The sequence below is a fragment of the Stigmatopora nigra genome, chromosome 6 (assembly GCF_051989575.1).
Source record: "Stigmatopora nigra isolate UIUO_SnigA chromosome 6, RoL_Snig_1.1, whole genome shotgun sequence".
In the NCBI taxonomy this organism is placed as follows: domain Eukaryota; kingdom Metazoa; phylum Chordata; class Actinopteri; order Syngnathiformes; family Syngnathidae; genus Stigmatopora; species Stigmatopora nigra.
In genome coordinates, this window is record NC_135513.1 from 5,359,049 (window position 1) to 5,377,671 (window position 18,623).

The following is an 18,623-nucleotide window of genomic DNA, read 5'->3' on the forward strand; positions in this document are numbered from 1 at the left end:
AGAATAGGTAATAACTACAATGTTGTTTATTGTTTTGAGCAAATGTTAGATCAGGGCCAGATGAACATTTGCCAACTGATGCCACTGAATCTGGGGAAGATGCTCTGAAGTCTAACATACCATCCGTGAGAAGGGTTGTGTCTTTCTCTGATGAAACAGAATCTGGAGAGAGTCCCCTCCCGCTAAATAAGACATCAAATTCAATATCCGAAGAAACCGATTCTGGAGAAAATGGTCTGGTCTCATCGAAAAGGTTGGTGAGACACAGATCACAACCTTCCCAATCTGAGACGCTTGACTGTGGTGTATACGACCTTTCGTTAAAGCATTGGTCACTAAACTCAAAATTGACTGTATCAAATTGAGGAACAGGTGAGTCTGGAGAAAGTGCCCTAAGTTCAGAATGAGAAGCGATAGATTCTGGAGAACAAGGTCTTGCCTCAATGTTTACATCATCTAAAGAAAATCCAGACAATTCCTCCAAGGAGTCAGATTTTAGAAAAGGTGCTTTGGTCTCAAAACCTATCACTTTAGGGGCAGTATTTGATTGTATTTCTTGTGTAAAGCCGCGTACTGCATCTGCATACGAGAAAGGCCGTACAAACGGCTGAGGTCCAACTGGAATTGCTATAGTTTTATTTTCTGCTTTGATGATTTCTAATGCTACTGATTCTGGTGATTCTGTCCTGCCATCATCAAACAGTTCCTTGCAACACAGTTCTGAGTACTCAACATCAGACAATATTGACAGAGGGGAAACTGGCCTGTCTTCAGAATAGAATAGGAAATAACTACAATGTTGTTTAGTGTTTGGAGCAAATGTTAGATCAGGACCAGATGAAAATTCACCAACTGACGCCACTGAATCTGGGGAAGATGCTCTGAAGTCTAACATCGAATCCATAAGAAGGGATGTGTCTTTCTTTGATGAAATGGAATCTGGAGAGAGTGCCCTCCCGCTAAAAAAGACATCTAATTCAATATCTGAGGAAACAGATTCTGGAGAAAAAGGTCTGATCTCATCAAAAAGGTTGGTGAGGCACAGATCACAACCTTCCCAATCTGAAACGCTTGACTGTGATGTGAACGACCTTTCGTTAAAGCATTGGTCACTCAGCTCTAACGTGACTGTATCGAATTGAGGAACAGGTGAGTCTGGAGAAAGAGCCCTAAATTCAGAATGAGAAGCGATAGATTCTGGAGAACAAGGTCTTGCTTCAATGTTTAACTCATCTAAAGAAAATCCAGACAATTCCTCCAAGGAGTCAGATGTTAGCAAAAGTGCTTTGGTCTCAAAACCTATCACTTTAGGGGCAGTATTAGATTGTATTTCTTGTGTAAAGCCGCGTACGGCATCTGCATATGAAAAAGGGCGTACAAATGGACTAGGTCCAACTGGAATTGCCATAATTTTATTTTCTGCTTTGATGATTTCTGATGCTACTGAATCTGGGGATTCTGGCCTGCCATCATCAAACAGATCCTTGCAACAGAATTCCGAGTACTCAACATCAGACAATATTGACAGAGGTGAAACTAGCCTGTCTTCAGAATAAAATAAGTAATAACTACAATGTTGTTTCGTGTTTTGAGTAAATGTTAGATCAGTACCAGATGAACATTCGCCAACTGATGCCACTGAATCTGGGGAAGATGCTCTGAAGTCTAACATCGAATCCGTAAGAAGGGTTGTGTCTTTCTCTGATGAAACAGAATCTGGAGAGAGTGCCCTCCCGCTAAATAAGACATCAAATTCAATATCCGAAGAAACCGATTCTGGAGAAAATGGTCTGGTCTCATCAAAAAGGTTGGTGAGACACAGATCACAACCTTCCCAATCTGAGACGCTTGACTGTGGTGTATACGACCTTTCGTTAAAGCATTGGTCACTAAACTCAAAATTGACTATATCGAATTGAGGAACAGGCGAGTCGGGAGAAAGAGCCCTAAGTTCAGAATGGGAAGCGATAGATTCTGGAGAACAAGGTCTTGCCTCAATGTTTACATCATCTAAAGAAAATCCAGACAATTCCTCCAAGGAGTCAGATGTTAGCAAAAGTGGCTTGGCCTCAAAACCTATCACTTTAGGGGCAGTATTTGATTGTATTTCTTGTGTAAAGCCGCGTACGGCATCTGCATACGAGAAAGGCCGTACAAGTGGCTGAGGTCCAACTGGAATTGCTATATTTTTATTTTCTGCTTTGATGATTTCTGATGCGACTGATTCTGGTGATTCTGTCCTGCCATCATCAAACAGTTCCTTGCAACACAGTTCTGAGTACTCAACATCAGACAATAATGACAGAGGTGAAACTGGCATGTCTTCAGAATAGAATAGGTAATAACTACAATGTCGTTTATTGTTTTGACCAAATGTTAGATCAGGGCCAAGATAACATTCGCCAACTGATGCCACTGAATCTGGGGAAGATGCTCTGAAGTCGAACATATCATCCGTTAGAAGGGTTGTGTCTTTCTCTATTGAAACAGAATCTGGAGAGAGTGCCCTCCCGCTAAATAAGACATCAAATTCAATATCCGAAGACACCGATTCTGGAGAAAATGGTCTGGCCTCATCAAAAATGTTGGCGAGACACAGATCACAACCTTCCCAATCTGAGACGCTTGACTGTGGTGTATACGACCTTTCGTTAAAGCATTGGTCACTAAACTCAAAATTGACAACATCAAATTGAGGAACAGGTGAGTCTGGAGAAAGAGCCCTAAGTTCAGAATGGGAAGCGATAGATTCTGGAGAACAAGGTCTTGCCTCAATGTTTACCTCATCTAAAGAAAATCCAGACAATTCCTCCAAGGAGTCAGATTTCAGAATAGGTGCCTTGGCCTCAAAACCTATAACTTTAGGTTCGACATCTGATTCAATTTCTTGTGTAAAGCCGCGGACCGCATCTGCATATGAAAAAGGGCGTACAAATGGCCTAGGTCCAACTGGAATTGCCATAATTTTAATTTCTCCTTTAATTATTTCTGATGCTACCGAATCAGGTGATTCTGTCCTGCCATTATCAAACAGATCCTTCAAACAGAGTTCTGTGTACTCAACATCAGACAATGTTGACAGAGGTGAAACTGGCCTGTCTTCAGAATAGAATAGGTAATAACTACAATGTTGTTTAGTGTTTTGAGCAAATGTTAGATCAGGACCAGATGAAAATTCGCCAACTGACGCCACTGAATCTGGGGAAGCTGCCCTGAAGTCTAACATCGAATCCGCAAGAAGGGATGTGTCTTTCCCTGATGAAATGGAATCTGGAGAGAGTGCCCTCCCGCTATATAAGACATCAAATTCAATATCTGAAGAAACCGATTCTGGAGAAAATGGTCTGATCTCATCAAAAAGGTTGGTGAGGCACAGATCACAACCTTCCCAATCCGAAACGCTCGACTGTGGTGTGTACGACCTTTTGGTAAAGCATTGATCACTAAACTCAAAATTGATAGTATCGAATTGAGGAACAGGTGAGTCTGGAGAAAGAGCCCTAAGTTCAAAATGAGAAGCGATAGAATCTGGGGAACAAGGTCTTGCCTCAATGTTTATCTCATCTAAAGAAAATCCAGACAATTCCTCCAAGGAGTCAGATGTTAGCAAAAGTGGCTTGGGCTCAAAACCTATAACTTTAGGTTTGACATTTGATTCAATTTCTTGTGTAAAGCCGCGGACCGCATCTGCATATGAAAAAGGGCGTACAAATGGCTGAGGTCCGACTGGAATTGCCATAAGTTTATTTTCTGCTTTGAAGATCTCTAAAGCTACAGAATCTGGTGATTCTGGCCTGCCATCATCAAACAGATCTTTGCAACAGAGTTCTGAGTACTCAACATCAGGCAATGTTGACAGACGTGAAACTAGCCTGTCTTCAGAATAAAATAAGTAATAACTACAATGTTGTTTAGTGTTTTGAGTAAATGTTAGATCAGTACCAGATGAACATTCACAAACTGACGCCACTGAATCTGGGGAAGCTGCTCTTAAGTCTAAGATCGAATCCGTAAGAAGGATTGTGTCTTTCTCTGATGAAACAGAATCAGGAGACAGTACCCTTCCGCTAAATAAGTCATCTAATTCAATATCAGAGGAAACAGATTCTGGAGAAAATGGTCTGGTCTCATCAAAAAGGTTGGTGAGACACAGATCACAACCTTCCCAATCTGAGACGCTTGACTGTGGTGTGTACGACCTTTCGTTATAGCATTGGTCACTAAACTCAAAATTGACGACATCAAATTGAGGAACAGGTGAGTCTGGAAAAAGTGCCCTAAGTTCAGAATGGGAAGCGATCGAATCTGGCGAACAAGGTCTTGCCTCAATGTTTAACTCATCCAAAGAAAATCCAGATAATTCCTCCAAGGAGTCAGATGTTAGCAAAAGTGGCTTGGGCTCAAAACCTATAACTTTAGGTTCGACATTTGATTCAATTTCTTGCGTAAAGCCCCGGACGGCATCTGCATATGAAAAAGGGCGTACAAATGGCCGAGGTCCAACTGGAACTGCCATAATTTTATTTTCTGCTTTAATGATTTCTGATGCTCTTGAATCTGGAGATTCTGGCCTGCCATCATCAAACAGATCCTTGCAAAAGAATTCTGAGTCCTCAACATCAGACAATATTGACAGAGGTGAAACTGGCCTGTCTTCAGAATAGAATAGGTAATAACTACAATGTTGTTTAGTGTTTTGAGCAAATGTTAGATCAGGGCCAGATGAACATTCGCCAACTGATGCCACTGAATCTGGGGAAGATGCTCTGAAGTCGAACATATCATCCGTAAGAAGGGTTGTGTCTTTCTCTGTTGAAACGGAATCGGGAGAGAGTGCCCTCCCGCTAAATAAGACATCCAATTCAATATCTGGGGAAACAGATTCTGGAGAAAATGGTCTGGTCTCATAAAAAAGGTTGGTGAGACACAGATCACAACCTTCCCAATCTGAGACGCTTGACTGTGGTGTATACGACCTTTCGTTAAAGCATTGGTCACTAAACTCAAAATTGACTATATCGAATTGAGGAACAGGCGAGTCTGGAGAAAGAGCCCAAAGTTCAGAATGGGAAGCGATAGATTCTGGAGAACAAGGTCTTTCCTCAATGTTTACCTCATCTAAAGAAAATCCAGACAATTCCTCCACGGAGTCAGATTTTAGAAAAGGTGCCTTGGCCTCAAAACCTATAACTTTAGGGTCAGCATTTGAATGTAGTTCTTTTGCAAAGCCGCGGACTGCATCTGCATATGAAAAAGGGCGTACAAATGGCCTCGGTCCAACTGGAAGGTTGGTGAGGCACAGATCACAGCCTTCCCAATCTGAGAGGCTTGACTGTGGTGTGTACGATCTTTCGGTAATGCATTGGTCACTAAACTCAAAATTGACGACATCAAATTGAGGAACAGGTGAGTCTGGAGAAAGAGCCCTAAGTTCAGAATGGGAAGCGATAGATTCTGGAGAACAAGGTCTTGCCTCAATGTTTACCTCATTTAAAGAAAATCCAGACAATTCCTCCAAGGAGTCAGATTTTAGAAAAGGCTCCTTGGCCTCAAAACCTTTGTGGTCAGTATTTAAATGTAGTTCTTGTGCATAGCCGCGGACTGCATCTGCATATGAAATAGGGCATACAAATGGCCTAGGTCCAACTGGAATTGCCATAATTTTAATTTCTCCTTTAATTATTTCTGATGCTACCGAATCTGGTGATTCGGTCCTGCCATTATCAAACAGATCCTTAAAACAGATTTCTGAATACTCAACATCAGACAATGTTGGTAGAGGTGAAACTGGCCTGTCTTCAGAATAGAATAGGTAATAACTACAATGTTGTTTAGTGTTTTGAGGAAATGTTAGCTCAGGACCAGATGAAAATTCGCCAACTGACGCCACTGAATCTGGGGAAGATGCTCTGAAGTCTAACATCGAATTCGTAAGAAGGGATGTGTCTTTCTCTGATGAAATGGAATCTGGAGAGAGTGCTCTCCCGCTAAATAAGACATCTAATTCCATATCTGAGGAAACAGATTCTGGAGAAAATGGTCTGGTCTCATCAAAAAGATTGGTGAGGCACAGATCATAACCTTCCCAATCTGAAACGCTTGACTGTGGTGTATACGACCTTTCGTTAAAGCATTGGTCACTAAACTCAAAATTGACTATATCGAATTGAGGAACAGGTGAGTCTGGAGAAAGAGCCCCAAGTTCAGAATGAGAAGCGATAGAATCTGGGGAACAAGGTCTTGCCTTAATGTTTAACTCATCTAAAGAAAATCCAGACAATTCCTCCAAGGAGTCAGATGTTAGCAAAGGTGGCTTGGGCTCAAAGCCTACAACTTTAGGTCCGACATTTGGTTCAATTTCTTGTGTAAAGCCGCGGACGGCATCTGCATATGAAAAAGGGCGTACAAATGGCCTAGGTCCAACTGGAATTGCCATAATCTTATTTTCTGCTTTGATGATTTCTGATGTTACTGAATCTGGGGATTCTGGCCTGCCATCATCAAACAGATCCTTGCAACAGAATTCCGAGTACTCAACATCAGACAATATTGACAGAGGTGAAACTGGCCTGTCTTCAGAATAGAATAGGTAATAACTACAATGTTGTTTATTGTTTTGAGCAAATGTTAGATCAGGGCCAGATGAACATTCGCCAACTGATGCCACTGAATCTGGGGAAGATGCTCTGAAGTCTAACATCGAATCCATAAGAAGGGATGTGTCTTTCTCTGATGAAATGGAATCTGGAGAGAGTGCCCTTCCGCTAAATAAGACATCAAATTCAATATCCGAAGAAACCGATTCTGGCGAAAATGGTCTGGTCTCATCAAAAAGGTTGGTGAGACACAGATCACAACCTTCCCAATCTGAGACGCTTGACTGTGGTGTATACGACCTTTCGTTAAAGCATTGGTCACTAAACTCAAAATTGACTATATCGAATTGAGGAACAGGCGAGTCTGGAGAAAGAGCCCTCAGTTCCGAATGGGAAGCGATAGATTCTGGAGAACAAGGTCTTGCCTCAATGTTTACATCATCTAAAGAAAATCCAGACAATTCCTCCAAGGAGTCAGATGTTAGCAAAAGTGGCTTGGCCTCAAAAACTTTCACTTTAGGGTCGACATTTGATTGTAATTCCTGTGTAAAGCCGCGTACGGCATCTGCATATGTAAAAGGGCGTACAAATGGCTGAGGGCGGACTGGAATTGCCATAATTTTATTTTCTGCTTTAACGTTTTCTGATGCCGCTGAATCTGGAGAGGACAAATAAGACTTTGTAATTGAGAATCCTGTCTTTGTAACAGGTGATAGAAGCTTTGCGTTATAGTTGTTTTTGAACAAATCCTCATTATTGTTAGGTTGCTCTTTTTTCAATTCAATGGTTGTGTTCTTTGGAAATGCCAGATCGTACTTTGATCTTTCCAAGAAGGTGAAGACAACTGGTTCACCTAATTGTATTTTTGACAAACTGCAAGAGGTCTCCATGGAGGGTTTGTCAAATTTGTCTTCTGTAAAGAGATTAGGGTCTGTTGATTCTTTAATCCAGGACGAATCACCAGAACACGTAATATGATTGTTTTTTGCAGTATAATCTTCTGAAACATCTGCCTCAAATTTTAAGGATTCTAAACAAGAAGGTTGAACTTCCATTTTGGAAAACCAATAATCGAGAAATGATTCCTCGCTTTCTTCCTTTTCTTCAAATTGTGAAGGACACATTGAAAAAGTAATGTCTTTCTCATTTACACAAGCGCTCCTATCTATTGTTACAGTACAGGATTTTTGGACTGATTCAGATTTTTCTTCAATGTGTCGAGTTATATCATCAATCAATTGTGATGACGGAGAATTTATACACTTCTGTAAAACTGGTGGCAGATAATCATTTGATATTTTCTGACTTTCATTAGACGGCTTTTGATTTAAGAGCAATTTAGTTTCTAAAGTACTAAGATCCTTCATTTCTCTCTTGTTTTGTGAAATTAGGTCTGAACTTTGATTACCCCCCGAATAGTGTATAAAATAATTGCAATACTGACTCATGAGTAGCGAACGGGTTGGTTCAGACAGCAAGATCTCGAGAAATGAGAAACTGCACTGTGAAGTTTGAGATTGTGGTGAGAATGGACGGAAATCCAAATCTGCCCACTCATATGCATGATTATCTCTGTCCAGATCTTTCAAATTATTGTTATTGACAGAAGTTAATTCATGCAAATGTTCAAATGGCAAAATGCTTGAAGTGAAACTTGGAATTTCTCCCTGGATAAGTCTACTATTAGGTAAAAGCAGACTGGATTTTGCAACTTGTGAGTCACAGTTCTGTTTAGGTATATCTGTTCCATTAAATTGTGTTCTTCTATTACACATATTTGATAGATTAACTGTATTATTTTCAGTTATGTCAGGGGAAATATATTTATTAGAGCTTGAAAAGTTTGCCCAACTCGTGTCCATTAAGGGTAGGTCTGCAGTAAAGCCCTTCCTCCTGCTGAGAGGAGAGTCAGGAGACATTGCCCTATAATCACTGATTGACATTACAGATTCTGGTGATGAACGTCGAGGTGAAATGTCACCTGATGTCCAATATTCTGCTGATGGAAAACCTTTTTCATAAACATGAGCGCCAGAATCTGTGGAGAAGGTAGACAACGTTTCATCTTGCTCTGAGGTCTGTTGTGCATAGCTATGCAGATAAAGGCTGGAAGAGACTGTATTTTGTCTGTATTTCTCAATGTCTGGACTAATTGAGGTACAAATATTGGAGCTCTCAGTTGAGTCACATGCCAAATGAGTGTTACCATTGTCATCCATTAGTTGATACTTTGCAGAAATAACCATGGATTCCACGATCCGGATATCATCATCATCCTCCTCATCATCAATGAAGATTATAGTATCCCGAAAACCAACATCGTGAACTTGGCTTACAGTGCTTTCATTGTTTGATGTAATTGGATCAGAATCTATATTCTCAAATGGGACCTGTGGGGCCTTCAGATAGCCATGGAATTCCTTAAAGATTTGGGCCGTGAGTTCAACAGGACTTTTCTGCAAGACTTGACTTTTCATATTCAAGTTTGTTTTCTCTTGTGGTATAGCCAAAGTTGCTTGGTGATGATCTGGTAAAGCAAACATTGCGGGACCAGAGGTTTGACTCAACTTTTCTTCAGAGAAATTTCGAATGGCAATCTGGGAAATATTGTTGTATTCATGAATCTCTTTAAAGTCAGTCTCAGCCTGGTCTGACTCTGACAATATCAGACTAATGTCACTTATTGATCCAGATAATGGTGACTTTTTTGTTGACCACTGATCATCTTTCTCAACAATTGTACCAGAGATGTTTTGGCTGCATTTTTCTTTCACTTGCCATTGCCCACTGCCGTGAAAAGGCTTGATGACATGAACTTCAACATTGCAGGATAATGGATGTTCTTTCACTTTGTACTCAGCATCAAAAACTCGAATTTCTTTGCACTTCATTGCACCTTCTGTTTTGGTGGGGAGCGTACTTACATGCTCATCCAAGTTGACATTGGATCTATGTTCGTGTGCAATTACATCATCTGAAATCCAAAGGTTAGGGTTGAGTTCACTGTAAAACACAAAGCAGAGAAAAATTATTTATTCAAAGCATCATACGTTAAACGACACATTAGTATAGACTAGGTAATTCCTTTTCAGTACTCTCAATGAAGATGATTTAAAAGTAGAGTCAATTTGGAGAGTGCACTATTCATCTTTTTATCATTGAGCAGACATTTAACATTTTACAAAAATGATGGTGTCAAAATCCAGTACAACCATAACTTAAGTGAGAATAAGAGAATGAATAGCAAGACCTCCAAATATTTTTGTAAAAAAATGGATACAAAGGCTACTGAGAATTCAACACACTAATCCATGCCCACATTATTGATGTACTACCTCAATATATCTTTCCTGCATGTGATTCCTTTGGTTAATTTTCCTCAGATATTTGCCCAGACAACCGGGTACTTGAATTTGATTGGCTGGTATAGTTCAATTTTGTACATTCTTACAGGACATAAATCTTATTTAATTTCTACAAATCATCCCTTCTACAGATAAAGCACAGTCTATGTAATATATTGAGAATTGAAATAGATAAAATTTAAACTTTACTGTGAAATATCAAGTTCCTCCAAAAGGTCACCATGCACGCTCTCTGAGTGGGTATGTCCAGCAGGCTCTGCCCATGATGGTATGTCAAGTAGAGAAGCTACAGAGAGATCCTCTTCAGATACAGCTGGGGGAGGTTTGCGATCAGATTCAATCCTTCTTACAATCCGGGGACTGTCCACATCATCTTGCACTGAAGACAGACCCATGGACACTAAAATAAGGATAACCCACAAGTGAAAGGTTAAGAAAAAAAACTGAAATATTTTAGACTGTCTTAAAATCCTTACCCAGAAAATAAAAATGTAAAAAACTACCTTCACTATGGTCCAGGGTCTTCTCAATCTCTGCATATGTTCTAGAGGTTTGTTCTTGAATTGATTTGTTCATCTGGGTTTCAATCAGATGAACAATATCCATCCTGTTGATCTTGGTCAGTTTCTTGATCAGGCCATCTTCTGTGGAATAATTTCACAATGTAGTGTCATTACAAGTATAATGTATCGATTGACCCCATGTACAGCATGTACCCAAGAAAACATGATTTAAAAAAAACAATTATATATATATATATTTTTAAGGAGCAGCATTTTCCAATACAGTATTCAGAGCTAGCGCACAATGTGCTAGTCTGTCAATTGAGGCTGGAATATGTACCTGTGGCATGTTTGCCTTCCCGTTCAACCCAACGTTGAAGCAGGGCATGGCTCTGCTCCTGAAGTGAATTGGGATTCTGTGACCTAATGAATTGGATATCATCTTCATTGAATTCCAGTTCCCTTGCAAGTTCTGTAGTGAAGAATAATCAATGGGAATAATCAAAATATGGAGGAATATACATTTATATATAGACATATACACACCTTATACGAGTACAGATGTATGAAATAAAATACATACAAATGACAGCTTACCAGTCCAGCTGAAGCCAAGGAGATCTGCAATGATAGCTAATGCCTCGTCTTTCCTGTCGGCATCATCCTGCCAATCCACTAAAATACCACAACAATATCAGATCACATGTACAACAATATCCGATCACATGTATTTTTAAGTGCTTGTAAACATCATATTCTATAAATACAATTCTAGTTTTCCTAAAACTGTGGCTCTATAGATTCTTATACAACTGAGATAGTGGAAATGTTATGTTGACAATGATGAAAGATAAAGGTTGGATTTATCACAATAAAGAATTTAAAAAATATGATTATATGGTTAATATTTGCAGATGAAATTATAAAAGATTAGTCAAGCTAAATTAGTATCAGAGATACCAATGATCGGCATGAAATTAAGCTTGCGATTAAAAACCAACATGACCACTCAATCTTGAGATAGGACATGGACAGATGACATGGACAAGTAGCTAACCAACATGCAGTAAACACCACAACATTCACACACGTGATGCCAGAAAGGTCTTACGAAGAAGAGTTCTTGCTGCCAGGGATAACTAGGAAGCAAAAGCCCATGTAGACCTGGCCATACCTGCCATGCTTTGTGGAGATGATTCATCGGTGAGTCTCTCCATCTGAGTTTCCACTGTGTCATCCCAGATAGGCCTAGATTCAAACACATCAGCTGTACCAGAAGATGGCTGCACAGCTGTCAAAGGGTCCAAATCTAAACTGCTTGAGGTTGGGATGTCGTAATTAAAGATAACAGAATCTGGACTTTTGTGACTTGAGCTGCTGATGTCATCAGCATCCAAAGAAATAGAGGATGCATCATTCTTACAGATTTCGATTCCTTTCATTTGTTTTGTGGATGGAAGAGGTTTAGCTGAGGAAAGGTTGGATTCATATGTGGGTTGAGCACTGTCAGAACAACTCCTGCTGTTTTTACTTGAGGCTTTACTTTGATCATCACCTGTCTCAGATCTCGTTCTTCGAATCATGGTGGGGTCTACTGTTTTATTGACCAAATCAGACTCAAAGTTCTCTGGGGATGCTCCCAGTTTTAAGTGACTATCCTTCTCTCTTTGGCTGCATTGAGTAACATCACGGAAAGGACTTGAAAAAGGCATCTCAATGATGGAGCACTGGTCTTCTTCCTCGTCTTCATCCGCAGAGGAGAATAATAAATCACAGCTCTCCTCTGTGCCTGACTGAAGATCATCTATTGTAGAGTGAAGAGTGTTGTCATTCTCTTGATGAAGGTTTAGCTTGTCCAGTCCAGTAGGTGAACCAATCTGAACATCTGTTGAGCTCCCAAAATCTACTTCAGAAAATTGCTTGTCACTCTTTGACTTCGCACATGAAGTTGATATGAGAGTTCTAGGTTTGGGTGTTGGAATATGAAGTCCTGTGGTCTTTTCTAGGCTATCCTCTACAATTGAATCACTATTGTCGAATTTTGACAATGTGCTATGCTCCTGTTCAGTCGTTTCTGTAACGACATAGTCAACTGGATGCTGGTTTATTTGGAAAAATGCATACCCTTCCACATCTTCATTAACACTCCTTGTCAAATCAATTGCACCGCCTCTGGTCATTTCAAATAACTTTCCCTCTTCAAACTGAGATTGATCAGGAGTATTGTCATCACTTGGTGATTGAGCAGGTGATTTGTCAAAAGTTTTATTGTCTTTGGCTTGATCACAAGAATTCTGCTGTTCTTCATCTGGTCCTGTGTGGGTGACAGAATGGTCACCTCTGGATGTAAAATATTTTGGTTCTTGAGATGGCCCTTGAAGTGGGTTATCGTTGTCATTCTCTGGATACATTTCTTCTGTAACAAAGCTATAAAAATGTGCTTCATCAGCACAACTGTTTGAATTACTCTCATTGGTAAACTGGCATTTGGAATTGATTAATGGAGACTTTTCACTTCTCGTAAAAATGTCCTCTGTTTGTTTTTGGAGTTCAGACTGTACCATCTCCATGTGTAGACTTGAACCAATATCTGTTCCTTCAACTGGTTTTGTTTCATAATTTTCTGGTGTACCTCGTGAAGAAGATACCACAGCTGGAGCAGTTTGCTCAACATGCACATCACTTGTCTGTGATGGAGTGTATGGGAATGTATCAGTCTTTGTTTTAGCATCCTGTTCCATTTCATCAAAGGTTTTTATCCTAGCAGCCATTTTAAACATCTCCTCTTCTGGGGTAACTTGATTTACTTTGGAAGTATGCATGCTTGTGTGGTCTTCTGACACAAGGTCTTTTTCACAAATATTTGTGTCACAAGACTCACCCTTGGCTGAAAATATAATTTTTCTGTTATCTTCTAAATGAGTAGGGCTACCCTCAAGAGAGTCTGCACAAGGAGATTCTCTTGTAGGACTTGGCTCAATGGAATCAGGGGATTTCTTAGAAGACATATCCTCTACAATTGGACTTCCCTCAAGAGAGTCTTGTGGTGAGAGCTCTTTAACCGGTTCATCAAAAATGACAGTGTCAAGTTTATTTAAATCTGCTGGCCTCTGTGGTTTAGAATCGCCAAATTGTGTATTTTTAAATTCATTGTTGCATTCACCCATCGATTCATATGTTTTTGTAAAATTCCCAATCCTGTCACTGTGGTCACTAAAATTTGAGTCATCTGGAGAATACATTTTAGACTCATCCTCTTTGGACAGGAAATTTTCACAACGTTCATCTTCCTGCAAATAAGTCTCGCATTTGCTTTGTTTTGATATTTCATAATTTGATGAGATGGTGCTATTTTCAGGAGATGCATATGATTCCCTGTCAATATTTTTTGATACCTTGGTTTGTTTGAAGCTTTCATGAACTTCACCATCTTCGGGGTAGCATTCTGTAAGCACTGGTGCTTGCTTTAAATGATGGTCTAAGTCACAACCAAGGAGTGACAACATGCCTGACAAATCCCTTTCAGTTTTAGATTGTACTCTGCAAATATCATCAGTGTAAATTTCCTGGAATTGTGCCTCACTAACTGAACTTGGACTCACTTCTTTGACTTCGACCACAGACGTTTGCATCTGAGTCAGTGTCTCTCCATCTTGCTTCTCTAAATGTGTATGTTTTTCCTCACCTAAGGAGTTCTGGTTTCTAGTAAGAATAACTTGTACAACTTTCTCCTCAATAATTTCCTCCTCTTCTGGAGTCTGATGTGTCACAGGCCTATCTAGACATTGGTCCAAGTCAGTCCTTAGCAATGATATCATGCCCGATGCTTCCATTCCATCAGTAGATGGCTCATATGAGGTTTGTTGCTCAATCAATTCTTCTGTCAAAGTGAACTCTTTAATGGTGGCTGGCCTTTTATCTATTTCATCGGTCATGCCATCCTGAATATCTCCAAGCTCTTGTTCATAAAAATAATTTTCTTCCTCTTCTTCCACAGAAATGTTGTTCAAGTTACTTAAACCTACCGTCAATGTCCCAGAAATGTCTTTGGGATTTGGGGATTTTTTCCATTCATTTTCTGTGTCTTTGACCATTTTTATTTCAAATGAACAATCTTCCATCTTTGCATGATCATCATCTTCGTTTCCAACTACAACTTTGTCTTCAAATTTCTTGCTAATATGGACTTCTTCATGTTCTTGTTCTTCATCACTTGTGATCTCATCATTCATCCTTTCATCACTGTTCATCTGAAGGGACGCTGGAAGCCCTTCCAGGTCCACTTCTAAACTGGATGGACATGTCCCATTATTGTCTTGTCTTCCGACACTTTCGTCAAAATGTTTCAGTTCTCCCCCAAACTCAGATTTATTGTAAGCAACAGGGGAAATTTCTTTTGCGTTTGCCTTCCTTAGGATTACTTCTTCAAAGATTTCCTCATTTATATCATCTTCATGTGATTCACTTGGTAAAAACCTTGTTTCTAGACATTGATCCAGGCCGTTTTTCAATAAAGAGACCAACCCTGACATATCTTGTGGCTTTCTGGTCGTTTGAGTTTTGGTTTTCGTGCCAACATAGACTTCTTCAAGTAGTGGTTCATACACTTTAATTTCGTCATTCTCATGTTTTCTCTGAGGGGAAACTGTACAGTGTTCAAACTCATCTTCTAAGTCATTTTTCATTATGGACACCAATCCAGACATATCTCTGACTGCGCTGGGTGCCTGATAGTCTACATTACTGCAATAGCGGACTTCTTCACATTGAGGTTGAGCAGTTGTAATGTGTTCCATTGCAAGTTCTCCACGGTCATCTCCCAAACTGGACTGAGGTTTTTCGGTGTTTAACACAATTTCATTAGAGGCAAAGGAGTAAGTGCTTTCCATATTTTCATTAGTTGTGATAAATTTATCAAAGTCTTCCCCCGATATCTGCTCGTGCTGTGCCTGATCTGGCGGAGACCTCATTTCTGAATTTTGCATCAAATCATTTTTTATTAAAAATGTTAACCCTGACATGCTTGTCACTTCTGTAGGAGTTGGGGTTTCAAATGTCCTGCCACTATCCCTTTCTTCAAGTACTGAATCATCAGTTTTAAACACTCCATTATCATTGTTCGTCTGAGGCGTCACTAATTGTCTATCATAGTCATCGTCTAAACTGGAGCAAGGTGTCTTACTTATTTTTGTTCGTACATCTTTTTGTTCAGAATCTTTCTCCTCCCTGCAGAACCCAGTCTCATCAGAAGTAAACGGGTGAACAATTTTTTCCCCTCCTTTTGTTTGAATAATTTGTTTACATTTTTCCTCAAAAATATCCTCGTGTTGCAATTGCTCCGTTACAGGACTAGATTTGAGGTATTGCTCCATGTCTCTTTTCATTGTTGAGACCAACCCTGACATATCCTTTCCTCCTGCGGGTCCTTGGTTGTTGGATTTGTTGCCACAGACTTCTTCAATTTGAGGACCATCCATAGTCATTTCTTTATCATTACTGTCCACTTGAGGGGACACTAAATATCCTTCATAATCATTGCCCAAACTGCAACTAGGAACCATATTTTCATCTTCAAACTCATCATAATTTTCAAGAAGTTTCTGTTTGGTGTCAAACCTAGCATCATCTGAAGTAAATGGGAGGAAGTCTTTTTCTTTTCCTTTTGTTAGAATTACTTGTTCAAAATTATCCTCAATGATATCATCTTGCAGCAGTTGCTCTGTTACAGGACTAAATTCAAGAGAATGATCCATTTCGTTTTTCATTATGGAAACTAACCCAGACATATTTTCTATTTCTGTGGGGAAGTGATTGTCTGTCTTCTTGACATTGTAAATTTCTTCAAGTCGTGGTTCATCAGTTGCAAAGTCTTCATTATCACTGTTCATTTGTTGCGCGACTAAAGGCACGTCATATTCATTTCCCAAATTAGAACACAGCGTCTTATTCCCATCTTCATTCTCAGCTTCAGAGGTAAATGAGAGAACATCTTTCTCCTTTCCATTCGTTAAGACAATTTGTTCAAAATTCTCCATGATGATATCCTCCTGTAGGACTTCATCTGGGACAATAGTACATTCAAGAGATTGATCCATTTCATTTTTCATTATTGTAACTAATCCTGACATATCTTTCATTGCTGTAGATGCCTGATTATTGGTTTTCTCACCAATATGGAATTCTTTAAGAATTGGTTCAGCCATTGTGATTTCTTCATTATAGTTGTCCAGCTGGGGGGCCACTAAAAGCTCTTCGTAATCATTGCCCAAACTGGAACTAGGTGTCTTATTTTTGTTTTCAAACCTATGTTCCTCAAAATGGGTTTGCTCTTTGCCAGAACCAGATTCATCACAAGAAAGTGGGGGGAATTCTTTTTCTATTGTCTTCATAAGGATTATTTGTTCCAAAGTGTCCTCATTGATTTCCTCTTGTACAATCTCATCTGTTACAGGACTGTATACAGGAGATTGATCCATTTGTGTTTGCAGTAAGGACACTAACCCTGACACATTTTTCAATGGTGTGAGTGCCTGATCAGCTGTTTCCCTGTCATTGTAGACATTTTCAAGCTGCGGTTCATCTGTTGCGATGTCTTCATAAACATTGTTCTCCTGAGTGGCCACTAAAAGTTCTTCATCGTCATTGCCCAGACTGGAATGTGGTGTCTTTATTTTGTCTTTAATTTTTTCTTGTTCCTCAAAATTTTGTGGTTCTGTGCCAGAACCAGATTCATCACTAGAAAGTAGGTGGGCTTCTCTTCCTATTTTCTTTATTAGGGTTGTTTGTTCTAAAGTGTCCTCGATGATTTCCTCTTTTAGGAGCTCATCTGTTACAAGACTGGATTCAACAGTTTTATCCATTTCTGTTTGCATCATGGACACTAGCCCTGACATATCTTTTGACGTTCTCTGACCATCTGTTTTCCTGCCCAAATAGACTTCTTCAATTTGTGGTTCAGCAGGTATAATGTCTTCATCAGCAGTGTTGATCTGACCAGCCACTAAACGTTTTTCATGGTCATTTTCCAAATTGGTAAGAAGTGCGTTATAAAAGTCTTCTCTTTTATCAATCTCTCCAAAATCTTTCTGTTCTGTGCCAAATCCAGCCACATAAGAAGAAAGTACATTAACATTTTTATCTTTGCCTTTCATGAGGATAGTTTGCTCAAAAATGTCCTCAGTGATATGATCTTGTGGGGGGGATTGATCGGTTACAGGCCTGGTTTCTTGACCCAGTTCAATATCAGCTTTCATTAAGGACACCAACCCTGACATATCCTTTTGTGTTGCAGCCTGGTAATCTGTTTTCCTGCCAATATGGACTTCTTGAAGAAGCGGTTCCTCAGTTGCGATTTGTTCAGTTCCATGTTCACTTGTTGAACACACTATTTCTTCGTTCACTTCTTCATCCCGGAAGCACAAAGGCGCCTGATTGTTCATCTGCAGGGTCCCTGTAAGTTCTTTGCAGTTCTGTTCATCACTTGAATAAAAAGTACTGTTTTTGTCTCTTCCAAAAACCGTCACTTCAGTTTCCCCTCCTAAATTATTTTGTTCCTCTGTCAACCCTGACCTTGGCCTTGACTCTAGGAACAGATCCAAATCATTTTGGACCGATAACAAGCCAGATCTCCTTTTGGCACATTTCGATACTCCACCCCGAGTTGTTTCTTCATCTTCCATTTTCAATGATTGTCCTTCGGTTAATTGATGATCAGTTTCCTGGTCTGTACCAAATTCATTACTATCAAATGGAAATCTATTCATCTCTCCCTCTTTTCCCTTATTTATGATAGTTTGTTCAAAATTTTCCTCACTAATAACCTTTTGTGGTGGCTGATTTACTACCGGACTGGTATTTTGCAATTGATTCAAGTCAGTGTTCATTAAGGAAATCATGCCTGACATATCTTTTCCTGATTTGCATGCCAATTTATCTGATTTGCTACCAATGTGGAGTTCTTTAAATACTGCTTCATCAACTGTGATTTCATCATCATCATTCATCATCTGATGGGTAAATGCAAGTCTTTCATCAATCATTTCATTATCAGTAAGAGATGAACTTTCCTTGAACGAATGGCATATTTGTCTATTAACAGAAGTCCCTTCATTGGATCCCTCCATTGGAACATTCACATCTAAGGGTGTGGCTGATTGCTT

At 39.6% G+C, this 18,623-nt stretch overlaps 1 protein-coding gene across 3 annotated transcripts in view; it reads right to left on the bottom strand.

Moving 5' to 3' along the window:
* The window catches only part of ank2a (ankyrin 2a, neuronal), a 47,874-nt gene that overhangs the window by 5,612 nt on the left and 23,639 nt on the right, over positions 1 to 18,623 (bottom strand). Inside the window, exons 1-6 of one of the 3 annotated variants that reach the window (XM_077719927.1) lie at positions 11,639 to 18,232; positions 11,062 to 11,139; positions 10,805 to 10,936; positions 10,465 to 10,605; positions 10,151 to 10,340; positions 9,521 to 9,599 (exon numbers count right to left, since the gene is read on the bottom strand). In XM_077719927.1, the coding sequence (XP_077576053.1) occupies positions 9,521 to 9,599; positions 10,151 to 10,340; positions 10,465 to 10,605; positions 10,805 to 10,936; positions 11,062 to 11,139; positions 11,639 to 18,227 (7,209 nt within the window). In that variant the 5' untranslated portion in view covers positions 18,228 to 18,232. Of the gene's footprint in view, positions 1 to 9,520; positions 9,600 to 10,150; positions 10,362 to 10,464; positions 10,606 to 10,804; positions 10,937 to 11,061; positions 11,140 to 11,638; positions 18,233 to 18,623 lie in introns of those variants that run through there. The other 2 variants (XM_077719926.1, XM_077719929.1) reach the window with 2 other exon arrangements.